This window comes from Cyberlindnera jadinii (genome assembly GCF_001661405.1).
Source record: "Cyberlindnera jadinii NRRL Y-1542 unplaced genomic scaffold CYBJAscaffold_1, whole genome shotgun sequence".
Lineage (NCBI taxonomy): Eukaryota > Fungi > Ascomycota > Saccharomycetes > Phaffomycetales > Wickerhamomycetaceae > Williopsis > Williopsis jadinii.
In genome coordinates, this window is record NW_017963652.1 from 1580511 (window position 1) to 1596866 (window position 16356).

Genomic DNA, 16356 nt, shown 5'->3' on the forward strand with positions numbered 1-16356 from the left:
GGAGCCTCTATATAGAGTCCAATGCATCACATAGCTGTATCATTTCTGAACTCGAAATGATTCTCTGCAGCTTCAGATATTTACTCGTCTCGATCATGAACATACCCACAGCTGCAACCTCTGTGGCGTTGATGGATCCACCAACGAGACAACTGAAAGGAGTCTTGTATGTGTATTCTGCTATTAGTGTCGACAATATACTTCTCATTGTGTGATTGGGTGTTGTGTGCTCCCTGTGTCCAACTAGGGGCCCAGGTCGGAGGATCACCGTCGAATCAAACTTGAGCGAGCATATTCCCTCTTCAACCTGTTTTTTCAACGCAAAGTATTTGAAGATTCTACTGATTATCGGATTGTTGAAGCAAGAAACGAGTACACACACCTTTGCTCCCTTCAACTTTGCCTGCTGAGCCACCATCATGTTCAAATCATAGTCAACCGCCCGCTGTGCTGATATAGTACCAGCGTCTCCTCGTGTTGCACCCAACGCCGAGAACAATACATCGATTTGGCCCAAGCCTTGGATCCACTTACACCAGAGTAATGGCTCGGTCTCAATAATAAGATTAACTTTGTCGAACTGCTTGAAGAACAGTGCGTCTCTCCGGGAAATCACAGTTATCTTGCTCACCATTATAGAATTTTGGGCCTCGTGAATAAAATGGGATCCAACTAGTCCCGATCCCCCAATAACAAGCACATGTAGAGTTTCAGAAGTAGATGATGGCATCTTTAGTTCTTTCATCTTGCGTGACGACTTACGGTTACTACATTTGCCATGAACGCCTTTTGAGTCACCTCGTTTCAAACTAACTGCTTTTGTGTCATATCTTTACATTTTTCCCTGCAGGAATGGAGGGAAAGGCAACAAAACTTAGCGTGCCTTCCGTGGGCGGCGGATTATATTATGTAGAAGGTTGAAAATCTTCTTTCTAAAAAAATAGTTAGTAGTAACCTGATCCGTAGTTTGCGTACGTTATCAAGAATGCTTGATGACTGTTTTTCTTTTTTGGACTATGACTGCATGTGCTATTTGCGCTGATTAATTCGTCCTTGCGCATTGGCTCTCCTCCTATGGCGGACAGTGCAATACAATCTAAACCTGTAATTCCAAAAAAGGCATTTCTTACCCGTATTGCATTGATTTATCTAAAGTTGCATAAACCATTGTGTAACGAGAGGTTCAAATTTTGAAATGAATAAATAGAGACGGTTTTGCCATTCGACAAACGAAATGTTCCCATGAAGAGTGATCAAACTACAGACCATGGTGCTCTACAATCCAAAGGAGTTCAATAAGAGTAACGATACCAAGGAGGCCCTAGAGCTTATAAAGGCCAATCCGTTGGGGTTGTTAATATCTGCTGAATCTTCCTTCCTGTCAAAGGAATCTCAAATTGAATTGACCCATTTGCCTTTCACAATTCGTTCCGTCTCGGAAGATGGTTCGGATATTGTTCTGATTACACATATGGCCAAGGGGAATGATCAAGTTCCGCAATTGGAAAGTGCGAAGAAATGCATTGTTGTTTTCAACAGTAAATATGACTCATACGTATCTGCTTCTTGGTATGAGCAAAAGAAAGTCAACCATAAGATAGTGCCTACCTGGGACTACGCAACGGTGCATGCACACGGGGAAGTAAGAATAGTCAGAGATGATAAAGATTTCACTTTGAAACTGCTTGAGGATGTTGTGGATGACCACGAATCCAACAGACCAAAGGACACTCTGGTAGAAGACGTCTGGAAAGTGAGCGATGCACCAAAGCCTTATATTGATATCATGATGAAGGGCATCGTTGGTGTTGAGATCAAACTTACAAAACTTGAGTACAAGGTGAAGATGAATCAAAATAGACCTATCGGCGACGTCAAAAAGATCATCCAAGGTTACCGGAATGAAATTGGTGGAGAGAAGGGGAAGTTTATGTCTGAATTGACTGAAACCAGCTATCCGGGATTATGATTTACTCGGTTTAAGTACATCCTATTTATGTAATACATCTTCCCGTAAGGAAAATTCAAATGAGTTATTGAGCTTATCATTATCTGGTAGGGACACGTACGTTGTAGATTCCATCCTAGGAAGAAAACTACAGCAACGCGTCGGAAAGCTCTTTAAAGTAAACAAAGGATTTGGAATAACCGCAGATGACTCGTTTAGAAGACCTCCACCAGGACAATGCTTCGTTGGAGCATGAGAGTATGTATGTTTATATCATGTGATCAGTTTGAGCCACTAACACATGTGAAGTTGCGCAGCTTGAAAAGAGGAAAGCAGATCTCTTGAAAGAGATTGAAAAGACACAGAAGAGAAAGTCGCCTCTAGATGCACTCAAAATGCTGAACAAATCATTGCAAGAGAACTCAAAAACGAACCATATAGCTAGTGATATAAGTCCAGAGAACCCCACGCCCAAGAGACGGAAAAAATCGAAGCGAGAAAGGCAATTCGAAGAAGAGTACGTTCCACCAGAACCTGTGAAGCACGAATTTTTCGACGAAAGTATATCCAAATACTTCAAGACGCCACGGACTACTCCTAAATCATTGGAAGGTGATGATACTGTTCAGGAGAAGACCAAAAATGTTCTTATAGAAAACGTGTATCGTATGTTTGGAATAACGGCCTTTCCGGTCAAGGATCCATCTTGCCCAGATACACAGTTGGGCGTGAGGATTGAGATATTTAACGAGTTGGAGTTTAGATTTGAAACTCCACACTACATTATACTTGAGCAGAATCCCAAAACTATGAAATGGTGCATATTGAACCATACTGTACCTGCTTTCGTGCAGCTAAGAACTTTGGCAGCTTCCTATGATGACCTATCGAGCCAGAAACTGTTTAATTTTGTCTGTCATGTTCGTCATATATTACAGTTAACATCTTTGAAGCATCAAATCATTGATCGCTTAAAGTTTCGGTACAAGAAGTATGTATCCAGCTTGCAGAAGGATATTTCTATGACCACTATTAAGTTCCAGCTTTCCATTAAAGAGGCTGAAACAGGTGTTACGATGCGCTGTGGGTTGGATAGCGTGGAAAGTGTTTTCATCGAGAATGGTTTTACCGATTTTCAGAAGAGAAGAGCTTGTAACTTATTAAAAGGGGACATACACACTCTAATGGACCGATTTGGCGAGGCAGTTGAGGTACTCACTGAATAATCTTTATGAATCTATGACATTGTATTATTAATTTTGAATATACACTGTAGGTATATATTTCGGTATGAGGTAGTACATCATGAATGGTGTAATGTACCCAAACAGAAGCCCCAATACCTTCTCTATGAATGAATGGTAAAAAACTGCAGTGATAAAAAGCATCTGGATCCAAATTGCCAACACTATCAACAGCACCCATTGTAAAATAACTGTTGACTTCTTCAACTTTGAGTCCCTGAGACTCTCCAAATCACAGGAGGTGGTGAAGTTTATCAGTTCGAACCAAAATACGGTGCTGAGCGTAACTATGAAACAAAAATGTCCAGATATATCAAATCCACCGTGCCACTTGCCAAAACGTCTACAAACTTGAGAATCTGTGATCATCCTCGACAGTCGCGTTGCTGTTAACACACATGTCCCCTCTTGCCAAATACCGTAAATCGTATTACAACTCTTTGCATCCATTGCCCTCTCGGCAGCTGACTTCACATGCGAAGGTTGGACGTGGCATGTACCACCAGTATACAGGAAGAGACGGTCGATGATAAAGAACAAGATGTACAAACTGATCTGTTTTGTGAAGAACTTAACGACGTACTCTACCAGTGTGTTCTTCTTCCAGCGATAGTTCTGCTCCCTTAATCTTGATAAGGCTATGCAAGGAAACAGTATGAGGAATATAAGGTTCCCATTGTATGCAAAGATCCTATTGATGGAATTCCTCGATGAGAACCAATACAGAGATCTACCATAGACAATCCATCCATGTGGGATCAAGAGATTGAAAAGTGTGCCGATCGTTAAGACAGCTGGGTATATTAGTAAAAACTTCTTCTTATCAACGGGCAAATGCACTGGTAAACCCATTTGATATCGTTACTTTGTCATCTTCGTTGTAAGTTCACACGTATCCCGTTATTGAATTTACAGCCCGATGTGTACATATCTACACCTGAACACCAATAGGTGTTTCACTATCGAATACACTAGTTTATCAAATTAAGGGTCAATATTAAGATACGAAAGTCCGTGAAAAATCAACAAGGGTGTTACATAGCCCCATATGAGTCCAATTAACTTCTCAACAGCTGTGTGATAAAACACAGCTGTGACAAAGAGAACCAATAACCAGATGGCTAAAATTGAAGCACACAACAACAGAACCCCGCTCAGGAACGCGTATATGAGGAGGGTACGTTTATCTAAACCGTCGCTATTCTCTAATTCTAAAATATCAGCATCGCTTATAGAGCTTCTAGTTTCCCAAATGATCGTTATGCTTAAAGTCACAATACTAATGTAATGACCAGATATGTTCATTCCATAAGTCTCCTGGATGTAATGCCGTAGTGTTAAGATTCCCACAATACTTGCCAAAGTGAGTGAGTACTTCAGAAAGAAGCACAGTATCAGCTGCCATGCCCTAATAGATTTTGATTTAAACGGCACAGTATCATGAGTATGCTGAATAGCAGTTGGTAACAAGGATTGAAACTTGGATCTGGTGAAATCCTTCAAAACATGCATAAAGAATATCATTAACCACAATATGGTAAATATTTGAAACGAATGGTTTGCAAATATAATGTTGAACGTGTTATCCTCAGGAAAGATGTTCGTTCTTATGTTATCAATGACCTTTTCAGATAAGGTGAACCGGACGATAAGACCGACAAGTAGTACCGGTGGGTATACCAGAACTGAACCCTTCCAGCGGAAAACACGTTCGTTCACCGTCGACACCACTGCTGAGTACAATCCCATTGAATGCGTATACAAGCTAGTCACCAAGACGAGACAAACCACAGTGAACGAGACTTATCGGAATACAACGCTGGGATGCTTTTAAATGGTTAAAAACCAAGATAATGCTTCAACCGCCGGCACCACAGTAGAAGGTATGAACACTTCCACCAACTTTTGAGGCGTGTCCTGGGAATTAGCTGCAACACCACATGCGTTAAGTTTTGGAAATTCAACCACCAACTGAACCTGGTTTGCCCAGCACAACGTTCATTTCTTTCAACACCAGTTGATATGGGTCTGTAGTGCAGTTATATGAGAGTTGGATGTATAAGGTCTCTTTGTAGAGATATAAATATAACAAGATTCAAAGAAGTGTACTTCACCAGCACGTAAGTCTAAGCCAATCAAACTTTGAATGGAGATCACATGTAGTTTTTGAACACAATTTTTTGGGTGGAAAAAAAAAAGGTCCAGTCGAGATTTGAACTCGAGACATTCTGTGAGTGAAACAGACGTGATAACCACTACACTACTAGACCGTGTAATTATCAGTCTTTTGAGACAGACTTCTTTGTCACCAGTGACATAACACACTCCTAATTGAGCCATCTGTTTTAACTATGATTGATACTGGTCAATATAATCATAACACACCAAGGGTAATGGTTCGTCCCTTGGACAACGAGCTATGATATGATCTACTTATTACAAGCGAAAACAACAGTACTCAGCTTAAGGAAAATGTGCTATTTATACTATACACAAATGACGCTCGTTGTTGGTAATCAACGCATAGCCCTATGGCGTTAAAATCCGTCTTACAACATAAGAAGACAAATCTTTATCCATAGAAATTAAATATACAACCTCACGTGTGGTTCACGTTTTACATTCTATCAACAGGTGTCAAGCCCAACAAGGTCATACCGTTGTACAAGACCTGGCGAGCAGCGGAGTAAAGAGCCAAACGAGCAGTAGCCAACTCCTTAGTTTGACCAGCAACCCACAACACATCGTAACAGGAGGAGACTTGGTGGGTAAGACGGAACAAGTACGTGACAATAGTGGCTGGCTCGTTAGTCTTAGATGCATTTCTCAAAACATCTGGATACTGGGCTAAGAGACGGATCAAAAGCTCAGCTTGTTGCTCTGTCAGGAGTGAATAATCAGCTGTGAGAAGCTCTTCTGCGGTGATATCAGAGTTTCTTTCCATCGATCTCAAACGAGAGTGGGCATATTGCAAATATGGACCAGTATCACCTTCAAATGAAAGCATACGTTCCCATTTGAACTCATAATTGTTAATACGCTTAGATTGCATATCTTGAATCATAACAGCTGAAATACCAACCAAATCAGCAACTTCCTCTGGGTTTTCAATTTGAGCGTACTTTGCCTCGTTCTTCTTCATAACCTCGTGCATCTTCTCCTTGGTCTCTTCCAAGATGTTATCCAAGAAAACAACTGTACCCTTTCTGGTCGACATACCTTGAACCATACCAAAGTTGATGTGTTGCAATCTGTTAGCCCACTCGAAACCCATCTGCTTCAAGATCTCAAAGAACTGAGCAGTGTGCAAATCTTGCTGACAAGCAATAACATAGATCATTTTATCAAAGTGGTACTTTTCGTAACGTTGAATAGCCTCACCAACGTCTCTTGTAAGGTAAAGGGTAGTACCATCAGATTTTTGAACAATACATTTACCGAGCTTCTTGTTGAACTTCTTCAAATCAATCAACACAGCACCTTTATCCTCGTGAGTCAAACCCTTCTCCTTGAAAATCTCCAAGGCCTTGTTCATAAGATCCTGGGAAACCTGAGATTCACCGGAGTAGTTGTCAAACTTGATGTTCAACCGCTTGTAAGTATCAATGTACTTAACAATGGAGAGTTCACGGAATCTCTTCCAGTATTTCAGGGCCTCTTCATCGCCTTCTTCCATTCTCTTGAAATAAGCACGAGCCTTACCGTTAGTTGACTCCTCCTCAGGAAGAGAATCACCCTCTTCCTCAATGTCCTTGTTGACCTTAACATAGACTTCGAACAAGTGGTTGATAGGATCTTTTTTCAAAGCCTCCTCTGATCCATACTTGTCGAAACCAACCGCTAAAAGACCAAACTGCTTACCCCAATCACCCAAGTAGTTGATACGGGTAACGTCCCAGCCCAACTGCTCGTACAAGTTTGAGAGGAAACCACCAATGATTGTGGAACGCAAATGTCCGGCATGGAACGGTTTGGCAATGTTAGGAGATGAGAACTCGACAATCATCTTCTTGCCCTTGCCAACTGGTGTGGAACCGTAGGACGTCTTTCTGGCAAGGATATCCTTGATGACCACATTGAAGAGGAACTTTGGGGAGAAGAAGAACTGGATAAATGGACCATTTCCTTCAACTTTGGACAGGTACTCTCCCAGTGGGAACTTCTCGGCCCATTCTGCGGCGAGCTGCTTTGGGTCCGAACCTTTGATACGCAGTCTTGGAACCGGAATCAACAAGTCACCACGGTCCAAGGTGTTGGTCCACTCAAGAGCCGGGAAGATCAAGTTGGCATCAACACCAGAGATCTTAACAAGTTCCTCTGTGATGTAGTTTCTCAAAAGGTCAACGGTGTTGTAATCAGGGTAGGAACCCTCAAACGTCTTTGGAGAAGCGATGGACAGCTTCTCCAACTGGGATGCAATAACTGACTCAGAGGACATGGTACGGTAGCAGTAGCTAATGCTTGACTTATTCACAGACGGTATGTGTATCAATGGAGATGCAAATGTGACTGTTCTACTTAAAAGCCTCTTGAACATGCACAAACAACAAACAAAAGGAAAGAAAACAAATTTCTACAACTGCTCTAAAAACTTTTGACCAGTTTTGTGTGTGCCTGTTTTTTTTTTTTTTTTTGGCCGCTTTGCAAACTTCGACTCATCGCCAGATTTTGTCGTCGGACACGGGAGAAGCTGTGGGCGTACCGACGGCTCTTACGCTGGGCGCACATACTGAGAAAGCACTCCCAACATCAACAAATCACAGCCATTCATACTTCAATGTTCTGTGTGTATTGGAGCTTGAGATTAACAAATCTACAGTTGTTTTTTTTTTGAACAAAATATTATATTTGTAGTCTATTATCATTGGGCCTCAGAAGACCTTGCCACTATGGCCATGACTCTATAAAAAAACATGATTATGGTATAGAAGCAATTTTCGTAACAGTCGTTAAAACGTCCTCATTGCGAACCTTATTAGCTGTAGTTTGGTAGAGGTGTGTTTTCAGCATTAACGTTTTCCACCTCCTCGGACTTAGCCTTGAGGAAAGCCTTTTCCTGGGTGAAGTCTCTGGATGGGACAAAGGAAGCAGACTTCCATGCCTTAACACCGGTGGCGTACATCTCATCAACCTCTTCCAAGGTCAAACCAGTAGTGGTTGGAATGGTGAAGTAGACAAAGAAGAAGGCGAAGACCAAACATCCCAAAAAGACATAACCGTAGTAGAAGTTAATGGCAGATGTGATAAATGGAGTGAAGAAAGCGATAAGGAAACCCCAAAGCCAGTTGGATGCAGTGGCAATACCCATGGCTTTGGACTTAATTCTGATTGGGTAGATCTCAGAAACGACAACGAAACAACATGGACCCCATGTGGTGGCGAAGAAGAAGATGTAGATACATGCGAAGAAAATCATAGCATTACCGGTACCCTTGTCAGATGCTTCATCTCTACCATGTGGATACAATTTGGTGACACCAAGAGATGCGAAAATAACGAAACAGACAATCATACCAACACATCCGATCAAAAGAGACTTACGACCACCAAGCTTGTTGACGGAGTAAATAGCAATGATGGTAGATGCAAAGTTCACGATACCCAAGACAATAGATGTTTGGAAAGAGTCATTCAAACCAACAGCTTGGAAAATGGTAGTACCATAGTAGAAGAAGTAGTTGTTACCAGTAAGTTGTTGCAAAGACATCAACAGAATACCACAAAGGACACGGTAACCAATCTTTGGCTTACCCTTGATAAGTTCCATCCATGAGGCCTTACCAGCAGCATCCTCCTTCAAAAGAGCAGCGTTGATCTCCTCAACTTCGGCGAAAATGGCTGGGTCATCAGCTGGGACTCTGTTGGAGTAAGCAAGGGACTTTCTGGCATCATCCAGACGACCCTTCTTAATCAAGTATCTTGGAGATTCTGGCATGAACACCATACCTGTAATCATCAAAAGAGCCCAGAAGAAACACAAACCAAGAGCGATTCTCCATTGTGCGGTGTTGTCGTAGGTCTTGGTACCGTAGTTAGTACAGTAACCCAAGAAGATACCAAATGTAATCATCAATTGGTAAGAGGAAACAAGTGCCGGACGAATGTGCTTTGGTGCAGATTCGGAGATGAACAATGGAGAAATAACACCGATACCACCAACAGCAAGACCAGAAATAATTCTTCCGATGAAGTACTGGTACCATTTGCTCACAGCGGTGATTTGAATCAAAATACCAACAATGTAGATAACCATCATAATCATCAAACCGATACGACGACCGTACATATCAGCAGCTTTAGAAAGGAAGACGGAACCGAAAGCACAACCAATGTTAAAGATGGAAACAATCAAACCAGTTCTAACATTGGACAAGTAATGATCACCATTACTCTTAACCTGACCAAATCTCTTGATGAAATCTGGCATGTTAACGAAACCGGAAATCGTACCGGTATCCCAACCAAAGACGAAACCACCAAAGGCAACCATAAGACATAAAAGACACACAGTAATGTATGCAGAGGCTGGCTTTGCAGGGATATCGACTGGTACATGGTTGTCGACAGAAGAATCATCGGCCTTGGACTGGGTTTCATCATAAGATGCTGGTGTCATGACACCAGAGTCAATTTCTTGAGACTGCAGTTGATTTTCTTGTTGTTCAACAGCAGACATTATTTGGAGTTGTAATAATTTGAATGCGTGTAGCGATGATGATTAAAAAGAAGGAGACTGAGGCAAAAATATGAGAGGAAGTTGTTTCCTTTTATAGGTTTTCAGGGAAGGTTCCCCATGACCTTACTTCTCCCCCGGAGTATATCCCCCATGGGACAGCGTCCGGTTTAACAGCTGTAAAGAAATGTACAATGTAATCATATGATCCTACATACTGGATGCCGATGCCACGCAAGGCTGTGAAGGTTAAATTAACACCCCCACTGACAGGATTTGAAAATTGGCAAACTCGTGATCAAGGGCTTAAAGTATTTGAATTTTGAGCTAGATGGGCTTGAGTCACCCATACGACACATTTGCTTCTAGTCATCATTATCAAGGTACTTACTCACTGAAAGTGTTAATTTTCTAGTATCCACTCTAGAGTATCAATCATTTGAAGTGCTCCCCGTTTGTGTGTATTTTTTTCTTTTTCCTGCGGCTAGTTGAACTTAAATGGTATAGACACTCCGGAAAAACTTTTCTTTTCACTCTGGTGACTTTCGCATTTGCATGCATATTCTCACCAGGTTTTGTCCGCTATGTTACATCTCTTGAGAGTTCCAATAAAACTGAACAATATGTAGAGCTTCCGTAGCAACAGTTATACCATTTGCCACTGAGATTAAAAAACTACAAAAGCCAGGTTCCATAACTTTACATACATACTCATAATCCTGGCATTTTTCCTCGCAAGAAATAGCAGAATACCACCGATTAATGTTGTAGAAAAGTCCCAAGGCGGGTGTAATAGGAAATTGGGATTTTTGGAAAACCTGAGCCTTGGGGCTGGTGGCTACAAGTCGGCGCCTCTGCCTGCAAATAAAAAAAAAACCGGAATAATTTCCACCCGATTAAAAGGTGGGTTCATGTGGCCAATTTTCCGTTGAACCTAATATTTTGTGAGGGAATCAAAATCTAGAGTATGAAACTGCTGTCAGCAGGTTGTATTGGTTGTGCACAACTACAAGTTATACATGTTTCAAGGTGCATGATCGCTGTAGAGTATGTATCCGGAAAAACTTGTACAGATGTATCTCTGTCTTTACCGCTTGCTGTAGATCTTGGTCACCTCCTGTTGACTTTCAAAAGGTTAGACGATGGTTAATTTACTGATTTCACAGGTTAAGTTTTAACCGTACGACTTTGAATCTGCCCATATGACGATGGCATCTGGTAAAGGTCTTGAGGATGTCCATCTCTCAAAAATCATGTTATGAAAGTTCATTGGCGATATTATTCATCAATATCGGAGTCAACACCTTGAGTTTAACCATTTGCCGTTGCCTGATTGTTACAGCCCTTTAGTATACGAATCAGAGCCTCCAACGCACATACTACTTTACTTAGCAGCGGGGATTTTGATAACCAGTGCTTGTTGGTGTTTTGTTTACTGTTACTGAGCTCCTACAATAGTTTGCCTAAGATTATGGGTAATCCATGTTCATCTGTTCTGGAATATGTATTACAATCAGAACAATTACACTTAGTTCTTTAACACATCATCATGTGTTATCTTTTACTATAAATGAATATCAAATAGAAAGGGCCAAATGGTTCCAGGATGCAATAAAAATGGTTATTGTTGAATCCATTGGGTAGACGAAGATGCGAAGATCGGTTCAGTAATCAAATCTTAACTCGTAAATTATCGGACCAGCATTCCAAAAGGAACAATTATTAATATAACCGAACAGATTGAGTTGGAATACTAAAAGTTTATAGGCTGGCTGATGAAACCCCCCCCCCCAATGCATGTGTATCCGTAAGTTGGGGTGTCTGCCACCTACATTCTGGAGATTGCGCCTTGTTGGACGGCTTAGCGATTCCTTTCTCCAACAAAGCATGAACAACTGATGTGTTACTAAAAAAATGGTCCCTTGGAAGGTGAAGTCTTGGAATTCATCCAGCCGAGAGGTCAGAAAGGTGAACAAGGCAATGTTAGTTTACCCGACACTGTGTGTTATTTTGTTTACAATTAAAGTTTCACGGAATAATTTTCCGAGGATTGGCCCAAAAGAGTTCGAGGTGCATATTATTGATCCACTACAATTTTTTTCAAAAGAAAAGTTTCTCCGGGTTGCTTCGAAAACCTGTGTTATCCGGTCAGGACGATGTCTGGAGACAAGCCTTCTGAACTTTCCGTTTCTGGTAACCACGGGACTCCGTGCTTTTACAGTTGAGTTTTTACTCTCAGAAAGCTCTAGACCTTCTAAGTTCACTAAGGCATCCCACGGGCGTTATTTCCAAATTTTCTATTCCAAGTTTCCACTTTTCACGTCAACCAATCAGAAATTTATAGCTTGTAGCATGTACTCTGGACTCTGTATATGAGCACATAATGCAAGGTGTACCTTGTGGGATCCGGTTTTCTTTTTCTGGCTTTGTTTTTGTTTTTCTTCTTTGGCCTCTTCCTTTTGAATCGTCATGAAATACACCACCCTTATTCGGAACAAATTTCAGGACTATTCAGCCGCAGTTTGCTTCTGAAATACACATTATAAGGGATACCTCTTCTATGTATTGCCCCCTTGAATGTATGTACTCCAGGACCTAATGCCACAATCAAGAAAAGAATAGTATGAAGCATTTGGTTTAGTGAGTACTTGATGCCTAAGCATAGTTTTAACCCATGGGGCACCTTGAATTGGGTGCAAATCTGAGTTCAAGAATTTAAGGCCTCTAAAGAAATGTTCACGCATCTTCCAAAAAAGAAACTTTCTTATTGGCTCTTGGGTGTGCTTGAAGGAGCTATAAGTGAATGGTTTCACATAGGTGGAAACACGTTGGTGGGTTAAAATAAGTTTAGCATCACCCATTTTATGTTCACCCGGATGTTGGTTGCCGACAAAAGCCAAATGAATCGGTTTGGCCTATGCTATCATGGCTGTTAAGTAAAGGTGCGCTCTGGGGAACTGAAACGTTGCCTGTACTGAGTCGTATTTTCGTCACATGCAGATTAGAACCGGTGGTTTAGATGGTTGGCTATGATCACTCAGTTCTAACCTCAGGGGCACTTCTTGACATTCTCGTCCCCATGGAGCTTGAACTGTTTCTATAAATCCACCCGAAGGCTATGTTCAGTGGAATATTTTACTGGTCTGTGCAAGTTTCGCCATCTATCATTGATATTCAATCATGGAATAGACAGTGATTAAACAGCCTGTAACCTATGCACGTGGTTAATACGCTGGATACAAGCCACTCTGGTGATCGACCGAGAACTCCCATGCTCTAGTACCATGATCCTCACACTGGTCGAAAACTCACAGCATTCTCTAATTGACGTACCTCAGCTTTGCGCCTCTACAGAACCATCGCATGTAATTTTCCGCAACACTCGTAAATTTACACTCAGCATACCCACCGAGGGTCAACACCATGTCGGTGTTTCTGTTTTAAAACCCTTTCTATTGGTTCTATAACACCGCTGGTGACCAAAATGCGTCAAGGATCGGTATACCGAGGGCTTGGAAGACTGTAGAAAATATCCTATCCGCCAATTGGCATAGTTTTACGTCCGGGGCCCGCCTACCCAGAGCACTCATCTCTTTGTAAAAAATACGATACGTATATATTAAGGAAAAATATCATAAGTCCGTACAAGCAGATATCCGGTAAGCTGGATTGAGACACCGTTAATAATTGAGAGATCGTCGATTCATCGGTGTTTAACTTGACTTGATAAGTACTCACACCAATGGCCAAAATAAGAAGGGAGAAAAGTAGGGTATAAATAAAAACTCGAATGCTAAGGACGTCGAACGTAAATTCCCTGCCCACAATAACTTTTCCAATGGAGTGTCGCTTTTTTTGCGCTCTTCCTCCGAACAGGCAAATTCAAGTCGGGATAATTGTAGTATGGTTGGATTTCATCGCCTGCATTGTATGCTGAAGTGTGTTTTTCCTTTGTCTTTCATCAACCTAACTGTCAACAACAACGTTTGACCACTCCTTTCCCCCGTATTGTTGCATTAGTACTGTTGGAGTTACATAGACGACTGTTAACGTTTCCGCCTTGGAGACGAGTCACGGACACATTTTAACCAAAGGAAAAGAACGGGTATTAAAGCACCACTTCGATAACACGGGATGTCTCAACCGAAAGTGTTGGTTGAGTACAAAGGGAAGACAGGAGTAGACGCTAGTGGAAGGAAAAAGAAGTCGAGAATAATACCCCCAGATAAGAGGAAAAAGGTTGCGCAAGCGTGTGATAAGTGTAAAAGAAGGAAGCAGAAGTGTAATGGATTACAACCGTGTAACGTGTGTCATGCAAAAGGGTTTACATGCGAATATACCGCTATCGATAAACGAATTTTAAAATCTTCAAAGAAGAACAGTTTGGGTCCTGAGTCATTCACTGAATCATCTGGAGGCACGCCAATCGATAACTCGAGTGTGTTGTCAGAAACACCTGGTACTGTGTCCGAAGATAGACAAGAACCAGGACAACAGCAGCAACGAGATCACTTGTCTACTATAGACTCAAATCCTTTTATCAACACAAAAGATGCTGCACGGATCCCTTCGTCTTTACAGCCTCTTTTGAGCTTCCCCTTGAATATCACAGAGGGACATGATGATGCAATTGTTTCATTGGGATCTGACCAAAATTGGAGACTGTTGTTTGACGATGGTGGAAATTTAAGATTCTTAGGTGAAAGTTGTGGAATATCCTACCTCTTACAATGCAGAAAACTGTTTAGTAAAGTCCTGGGTCATCAATCATTCTCCGATGATCCTGAGAGACTGAGGTACAACGACCGTACTGCCATTGTGCTTAACGGTACCAAGGTCCCACTACCATCAAGGGAATATACAGATTACCTTGTACGAACTTTTATGAACAATTTGAACAATGTCCTATACATAGTTGATTACTCTGCAATTCCGAAATTCGTTGATGACATTTACCGCTCACGCAATAAGGAACATGACAAGTGTATCCTTATGCTAATATTGGCTATAGGTTCCATCTTTGCCAAAGCTGAACTCCTGACGAACGTTTTCCCCTTCCCCAAGAGTCAATACATTGAACACGTTGAGTTTTTCCAGTCGGCTAACACCATTCTGAATAGTGTCTTGGAAGATGGAGATTTATGGCTTGTGGAAACTCATTTGTTGATATTTTTCTATTACCATTTTGCTGGGTTTAAACATTTGGCATGGGTCAAACTAGGGAATGCAATCAGACATGCTCAGGGCTTAGGGCTTCAAAGAAAATATGTAAACGAATCCTTCAAAAGCTCAGCTGTTGTTCTTCACAGAAGACGTTTATTTATAAGTCTTTTCATCATGGATACTCTTTCAGCAGTTCATTTGGGACGTTCGATGACTCTAAGAGAAAATGAGTGGGATGACATGCAATCTTTACAGTCGATTGATGACTTCTCTCAAAAGCTACTACAAGTCTGTCTTCTCAATAGTGAAGTGTTGAGAAACATCTACTTTAATCCCTCGGTGACCATAAAGAGTGCCCTCAAATTAGCTGTTCAGTTGAAGCTATATGCATTACGAAATCCTGTGAAACCAATGTCTTTGGAAGTATCATCGGCACCTGTTGATCATAAATTCTTGTTGCCATATGTTATTTATCTCCACAGTATTGTGCTTTTGTCAAGGCCATTTTTCCACTTTGTCATTCTAAACAAACTTGGCCTTGTAAACTATACTCCAGATCCAACACGGATCTCACACCTGAAAAGCTTTTATCAAAGCTGTATTAAGGCATCGTTGCTTGTCATTAAGACAGTGGAATACTGTTACTATCAAAACATTCATCCTTTCAAACCCATGAGTCTTGTGTCCTGCACATTCCATGCAGGCTTGGTTTTGGGCCTCCTATTGCTGTTGAAACTTCGTGGCATTGACGATGAGATGTTTGCAGATGACCCTAGTATCGTTGTTGATAAAGACGCGATGATATTAAACGCAATGTCATCCATTATCAAAGTATTAGACCATTGTGGTAAGTTGGATCCGCAATCTAAGAGATACTCTGTCATATTACAAAGCATGCTGAATGCTACAGAAGTTAAGAAACCATCAGGAGACAATAGCGAACCGGAAAATAACCACGAGAACTTTGAAAATATCCTACGGTTCCAGGATTGGCTATTCCCAAAGGTTGAATCATTGCCGAACCCTTCCAGTGTGAGTACATCCACCTCGGGTTATGACTCTAGTAACGCAGACGATTTCCTCAAGGACATTGCTGGAATGACTAACAGCAACAGCAATGGCCAATTTCTCGACGATTTGCTATACAATGTTCTTGATAATGGTAATACTGACCGACAACAAAGTTCCAATCATTAACGTTCTTCTTGATCTATAATGTAATCTATAATATAATGCTCCGGTGTATGGGTGTAGAGGTGTTTGTATGTGCGACTTCTCCTCGGTCCATTTTGTCGGTGATCCTTCTCCACAAACAGTTCGTAGATAAA

The 16356-nt window shown here is 41.4% G+C and overlaps 8 protein-coding genes and 1 non-coding gene across 9 annotated transcripts; 3 read left to right on the top strand and 6 right to left on the bottom strand.

The window, feature by feature from the left end:
• Nucleotides 1-7: 7 nt before the first annotated feature.
• CYBJADRAFT_117148 (uncharacterized protein) lies at nt 8-697 on the bottom strand (the record flags this gene model as incomplete). Its single annotated transcript, XM_020212223.2, has 1 exon — nt 8-697. A coding segment is annotated over one exon (690 nt), but the record flags the coding sequence as incomplete, so codon positions are not given.
• Nucleotides 698-998: 301 nt separating this feature from the next.
• On the top strand, nt 999-2042 carry CYBJADRAFT_165725 (uncharacterized protein). Its single transcript, XM_020214173.1, has one exon. The coding sequence runs from the start codon at nt 1268-1270 to the stop codon at nt 1967-1969; it is 702 nt and encodes a 233-aa protein (XP_020073483.1). The 5' UTR covers nt 999-1267; the 3' UTR covers nt 1970-2042.
• Nucleotides 2043-2149: 107 nt separating this feature from the next.
• On the top strand, nt 2150-3190 carry MCM21 (Mcm21p). The gene is made up of 2 exons (XM_020214174.1): nt 2150-2206; nt 2258-3190. The coding sequence occupies exons 1-2, from the start codon at nt 2155-2157 to the stop codon at nt 3172-3174; spliced, it is 969 nt and encodes a 322-aa protein (XP_020073484.1). The 5' UTR covers nt 2150-2154; the 3' UTR covers nt 3175-3190.
• Nucleotide 3191: 1 nt separating this feature from the next.
• Nucleotides 3192-4088, bottom strand: CYBJADRAFT_165727 (uncharacterized protein). Its single transcript, XM_020214175.1, has one exon. It carries the CDS (start codon nt 4042-4044, stop codon nt 3202-3204), a length of 843 nt encoding a protein of 280 aa, XP_020073485.1. The 5' UTR covers nt 4045-4088; the 3' UTR covers nt 3192-3201.
• Nucleotides 4089-4160: 72 nt separating this feature from the next.
• CYBJADRAFT_165728 (uncharacterized protein) lies at nt 4161-5237 on the bottom strand. Its single transcript, XM_020214176.1, has one exon. The coding sequence runs from the start codon at nt 4939-4941 to the stop codon at nt 4177-4179; it is 765 nt and encodes a 254-aa protein (XP_020073486.1). The 5' UTR covers nt 4942-5237; the 3' UTR covers nt 4161-4176.
• Nucleotides 5238-5389: 152 nt separating this feature from the next.
• On the bottom strand, nt 5390-5462 carry CYBJADRAFT_t12. The gene has a single exon. It is a non-coding gene; the product is annotated as a tRNA-Val (tRNA).
• Nucleotides 5463-5646: 184 nt separating this feature from the next.
• CYBJADRAFT_165729 (arginine--tRNA ligase) lies at nt 5647-7796 on the bottom strand. Its single transcript, XM_020214177.1, has one exon. The coding sequence runs from the start codon at nt 7628-7630 to the stop codon at nt 5810-5812; it is 1821 nt and encodes a 606-aa protein (XP_020073487.1). The 5' UTR covers nt 7631-7796; the 3' UTR covers nt 5647-5809.
• Nucleotides 7797-7892: 96 nt separating this feature from the next.
• CYBJADRAFT_188125 (sugar porter family MFS transporter) lies at nt 7893-9868 on the bottom strand (the record flags this gene model as incomplete). The annotated part of the gene is made up of 1 exon (XM_020217293.1): nt 7893-9868. One exon carries the CDS (start codon nt 9866-9868, stop codon nt 8168-8170), a length of 1701 nt encoding a protein of 566 aa, XP_020073488.1. The 3' UTR covers nt 7893-8167.
• A 3612-nt stretch (nt 9869-13480) lies between these two features.
• CYBJADRAFT_12802 (uncharacterized protein) lies at nt 13481-16269 on the top strand. Its single transcript, XM_020212736.1, has 3 exons — nt 13481-13793; nt 14069-15952; nt 16115-16269. The coding sequence occupies exons 1-3, from the start codon at nt 13656-13658 to the stop codon at nt 16223-16225; spliced, it is 2133 nt and encodes a 710-aa protein (XP_020073489.1). The 5' UTR covers nt 13481-13655; the 3' UTR covers nt 16226-16269.
• The last annotated feature ends 87 nt before the right edge of the window (nt 16270-16356 follow it).

Excerpts from the sequence above, each read along its gene's own strand:
- CYBJADRAFT_165725 (XM_020214173.1), top strand. The coding sequence starts at position 1,268 with ATGGTGCTCTACAATCCAAAGGAGTTCAATAAGAGTAACGATACCAAG.
- MCM21 (XM_020214174.1), top strand. The coding sequence starts at position 2,155 with ATGACTCGTTTAGAAGACCTCCACCAGGACAATGCTTCGTTGGAGCAT. Across the intron at positions 2,207-2,257 it reads TGCTTCGTTGGAGCATGAGA|TTGCGCAGCTTGAAAAGAGG; the intron begins GTATGTATGTTT and ends ACACATGTGAAG.
- CYBJADRAFT_165727 (XM_020214175.1), bottom strand. The coding sequence starts at position 4,044 with ATGGGTTTACCAGTGCATTTGCCCGTTGATAAGAAGAAGTTTTTACTA.
- CYBJADRAFT_165728 (XM_020214176.1), bottom strand. The coding sequence starts at position 4,941 with ATGGGATTGTACTCAGCAGTGGTGTCGACGGTGAACGAACGTGTTTTC.
- CYBJADRAFT_165729 (XM_020214177.1), bottom strand. The coding sequence starts at position 7,630 with ATGTCCTCTGAGTCAGTTATTGCATCCCAGTTGGAGAAGCTGTCCATC.
- CYBJADRAFT_12802 (XM_020212736.1), top strand. The coding sequence starts at position 13,656 with ATGCTAAGGACGTCGAACGTAAATTCCCTGCCCACAATAACTTTTCCA. Across the intron at positions 13,794-14,068 it reads TGGATTTCATCGCCTGCATT|AAGTCGAGAATAATACCCCC; the intron begins GTATGCTGAAGT and ends GGAAGGAAAAAG. Across the intron at positions 15,953-16,114 it reads CTACAGAAGTTAAGAAACCA|GACATTGCTGGAATGACTAA; the intron begins TCAGGAGACAAT and ends GATTTCCTCAAG.